Source organism: Excalfactoria chinensis, unplaced genomic scaffold (genome assembly GCF_039878825.1).
Source record: "Excalfactoria chinensis isolate bCotChi1 unplaced genomic scaffold, bCotChi1.hap2 Scaffold_68, whole genome shotgun sequence".
Classification (NCBI taxonomy): Eukaryota; Metazoa; Chordata; class Aves; order Galliformes; family Phasianidae; genus Excalfactoria; species Excalfactoria chinensis.
The window spans coordinates 1,323,095-1,327,575 of NW_027315710.1; the positions used below are offsets into that span (position 1 = coordinate 1,323,095).

At 47.6% G+C, this 4,481-nt stretch overlaps 1 protein-coding gene across 1 annotated transcript; it reads left to right on the forward strand.

The window, feature by feature from the left end:
- Window positions 1–1,051: 1,051 nt before the first annotated feature.
- Window positions 1,052–1,987, forward strand: LOC140265145 (olfactory receptor 14J1-like). Its single transcript, XM_072361029.1, has one exon. It carries the CDS (start codon window positions 1,052–1,054, stop codon window positions 1,985–1,987), a length of 936 nt encoding a protein of 311 aa, XP_072217130.1.
- The last annotated feature ends 2,494 nt before the right edge of the window (window positions 1,988–4,481 follow it).

A 4,481-nucleotide genomic window follows, 5' to 3' on the forward strand; every position in this document is an offset into this window, starting at 1 on the left:
TCATGATGCTGTTTTCTTTCAGGAGCTGTTGGCCATGAGGACCCAGGGATATCTCAGGGGAGAGGAGTGGGAAGGATGAAAATGCCATCCTAATCTGCTGGGCTGGGCTGGGCTCCTGGGACACAGGGAGCTCATACAAATGGGCAGTGCTGCAGAGAGACAGTTGTTCCCAGGATCAGCTCTTGTGCACAGCACAGCCTGCAGGTGACAGAAGGAGAGGAGAGAAAGGGGGACAGCTTGAAGGATGTGAACGGTGTGAGTGGGCTGTGAGCTCACTGCAGGAGCATTGCTCACCGATCACGACACGGTAAGTCTCACTGCAGACCATGCAGCTGATTTTCATAGATGGTTATCTAAATCAGGGACATGCCTGAAGGGGGAAGGAGCCCCCCGGCAGGGCTTCTGCTGCCACAGCTGCTGCATGGGGCAGGGGATCACAGCTCCACTGCACAGCATGATGTTTGTGAAGGTACTTTGCAAAAGGAGAGCCAGGGCAGGGATTTTCCATTTCTTGTTCTCAGTGAAAGCAGAAATGATTGGAGGCAGAAATCTAAAAGGGGCTGTCAACTTTGAACACAGCTCGGAGACTCCCCAGTATTTCTCCAGTCAGTTGGATGTTTTGTGAAAAGTCACACAGGTTGTGTTTTCAGCCTCACCTACCTAATAGGATACAATCAACTTAAGTTTTAGTTCTTTTCTGCAGGCATTAATAGTTCACTTGTCCTGCAAACAGGCTGATTTCTCGAACACAAATGGAAGTGCACAGAGGCTGGGGCGGGAGTCTTGAAGAGCAGCTTCAGAAAAGATAAAAATATCCTGGAGGCTGGGGTATGTTTAGGAAATAAGAAGGAAGTAAGAGCTCCTTAATTTTCTACTCCTTCAGGTATGGTGAATCTCATGAAAAATAAATTCAAGTTCTGGACTTAAATGAACATTTTCCAAAGGAAAACGAGAACTTTTACAGTATATCAGAAGGATTACCTCTGAGAATGACCTGGACTTGTCACTAACTTCTGCTCTCTGAACAGGACTCCCAGCCCAGGAACAGCAGATGCCCAACAGCAGCTCCATCAGCGAGTTCCTCCTGCTGCCGTTGGCAGACACGCGGCAGCTGCAGCTCCTGCACTTCTGGCTCTTGCTGGGCATCTACCTGGCTGCCCTCCTGGGCAACGGCCTCATCAGCACAGCCGTAGCCTGCGACCGCCGCCTGCACACCCCCATGTACTTCTTCCTGCTCAACCTGGCCCTCCTCGACCTGGGCTGCATCTCCACCACTCTCCCCAAAGCCGTGGCCAACGCCCTCTGGGACACCAGGGCCATCTCCTACGCAGGATGTGCTGCACAGCTCTTTTTCTTTCTCTTCTTCATGTCAGCAGAGTATTACCTTCTCACCATCATGTCCTATGACCGCTACGTTGCCATCTGCAAGCCCCTGCACTACGGGACCTTGATGGACAGCAGAGCTTGTGCCACCATGGCAGCAGCTGCCTGGGGTGCTGGGCTTCTCAATTCCCTGCTGCACACTGCCAGTACGTTTTCACTGCCTCTCTGCCAAGGCAATGTTGTCAACCAGTTTTTCTGTGAAATCCCCCAGATCCTCAAGCTCTCCTGCTCAGAATCAAATCTCAGGGAAGTTGTGTTTACCATTTTTAGTATCAGTTTAGGATTTGGGTGCTTTTTTTTCATGGTTGTGTCCTATGTGCAGATCTTCATGGCCGTGCTGATGATGCCCTCTGAGCAGGGACGGCACAAAGCCTTCTCCACGTGCCTCCCTCACCTGGCTGTGGTCTCCCTGTTTCTCATCACTGCTGTTTTTGCCTACCTGAAGCCCCCCTCTTTGTCCTCCCCATCCATGAACCTGACGGTAGCAGTTCTGTACTCCGTGGTGCGTCCAGCACTGAACCCTATTATCTACAGCATGAGGAACAGGGAGATCATACACGCTCTCAGCAAGGTGTTGCAACATGCACTATTTCAGCTTCCATGAAGCGCACATCTTCCATACACAGTTCCCAGAGGTGGTTCTTTATGTTTTATGCATCTGTGATTTTTTGATTGTGTAATTGTTATACATCAATCTGCAATAAAATTGTTGCAAGTTTTGTAACTACTTCCTTCCAATCTACTTTCCATTTTCTCAGTCCAAGAGCTCATGTAAATATGGAACAAGATACCCTGAATAGGTAAAATGATTCCTAAAAAGCTTTCAAATTAGACTTTTCCTTAGCTTTTCTCACTTCCTACCTTGTCTGGGTCTGGGGGAGGTACAGCCACAGACAGCAGCACAACGTTCTCTTTTCATTCCTGCTCTATTTACACTGCCACAGTGCTCTTAATGAGTCCTCTCATTTGTGCAGGCCTGAAGGTCTTGTGTGTCTCACGACAGTCCTGTTGTCTCTACAGCAGCACTCCAGGGCTGCAGTCAGTAACCAGCAATATGAACGGCTGTGTCAGGGCTGGTCTTCTTGCTGGCACTGCCGTAACAAGAGGGCCCCTTCAGAGCAGGACCAGAGAACTGGAGGCCTCTTCCAAAGATGGTGTAAGGAATGTACCTCAGGAGCTACTGCCTGAAAAGTCCTCGAGATCTTCTGGTGCTCTTCACTGAGTGACAGGGTAAGTTTCAAGAGTCCCAAGGAGATGTGTATGGGACTCAGGGCAGTGCTGTGGTTTCGAATTTGTTGGGTTAAATCTATTTACTAAGATAGACAAAAAGAAAAGCAGTATGATTATGACTTAAATCTATATCTATATATATGAACACATGCTTACATACGGTATATTTTCACATATATATAACATATGCAGTTGCAAAAATATATGCATAGATACTAATTCATATGCATATCTTTTTGAAATTCCAGAACCTTTTGCAGGGGTTTTAACAGCCACAGGGTTCACAGTAGGATCTGCAGCTACTGTTGGGCTGTTGCAGGGACTGGGGCAACTTCAGAACTCATTGTCAGAGCTGGAATGACCACAGGACCTCTGACTAAGTTGGAGCAGCCACTGGGCTCATTGGGGAGGTTGGAGTGACCACAGGGCTGTACTTCCTGGCACAGCGCACCTCCCATGGGAGGCAGTTGTTTCAGTTTCTTATCGCAATACATGGAACAGTAACTTGGCCCCCAGTATTCTACCAGTTTCTCAGGATCCTGCACGGAGATGAAGTTGCAAAGTCCTGGGGGTGCCCACTGCTTCAGGCAGCTCCACAGACCGTCCCACACCCCCTGCCATGCAGAGCCTTCTCACCTTGGGTCAGATCTCTCAGTGATATTCTTGAATAATTGTTTAATCTCAAACATAACCTGGAACACATTAATGACACATAGCAATGGGAGTGTGCTGGTGTGAGCATCCCATGGATAGTCAAAATCCTCAGGAGCTATTGGAACTAGCTCTCGATCTCCAGGACAAAACGAAGTGAGAGTGAGTCTGAGGGACTACTGGAAGGTGTCCTCCCTTCTCTCCTCCGTAGCCAGACTCCCTGAGGAGTCAAAAGTAAAGAGTTTAATTATTAATCTTATGAACAATGTTGCTTCCATAACTCAAAGATGACCTCAGAGATAAATGTGCACAAAACCTCCTTTTGTCAGCTGCCAATTTTATCGCTGTCTTGTTTGATTTAGTAGTCGCAATTATATTGTATCATATTGTGTTATCTTGTATTCCAATATCGTATTTAGTAAAATAAGTTTTCTCCTTAGATTGCTGCCACTGGTTTTGTCCATTCCCCTCCTTTCAGGGGCAGCAGCCTCTATCACAGGTAAATCTAGATATCCCGATTACAATTCGCCATCTGGAGAATCAGAGAGTGATCAGTAAAACTCACTCACCTTTTAATAGCCCCATATGGCCAGTGCGTTAAGCCAGTGGAGAATGGAGGCTGACAGTAGACTAACGTGGCCTGAATGAGGTAACACCTCCACTGAGTGCTGCTGTGCCGGACATGTTGGAACTAAAATACGAGCTGGAGTCAAAAGCAGCCAAATGGCATGCCACCACTGACATTGCTAATGCCTTATTCTCCATTCCTTTGGCCGCAGAATGTAGGCCACAGTTTGCCTTCACCTGGAGGGGCATTCAGTATACCTGGAACCATTTGCCCCAGGGGTGGAAACACAGCCCAACCATTTGCCATGGGTTGGTCCAAACTGTGTTGGAACAGGGTGGTGCTCCTGAGCACCTGCAGTACATTGATGAAATCATTGTGTGGGGTGATAGAGCAGAGGAAGTTTTCACAAAAGGAGAAAAGATTATCCAAATTCTTTTGTAAGCTGGTTTTGCTATTAAGCAAAGCAAAGTAAAAGGGCTTGCCCAAGAAATTCAGTTCGTAGGTATAAAGTGGCAGGATGGACGTCGTCACATCCCAGCAGATGTGATCGACAAAATCACTGCCATGTCTCCACCAACTAACAAGAAAGAGACACAGTCTTTCCTGGGTGTAGTGGGCTTTTGGAGGATGCACGTTCCAAACTACAGCC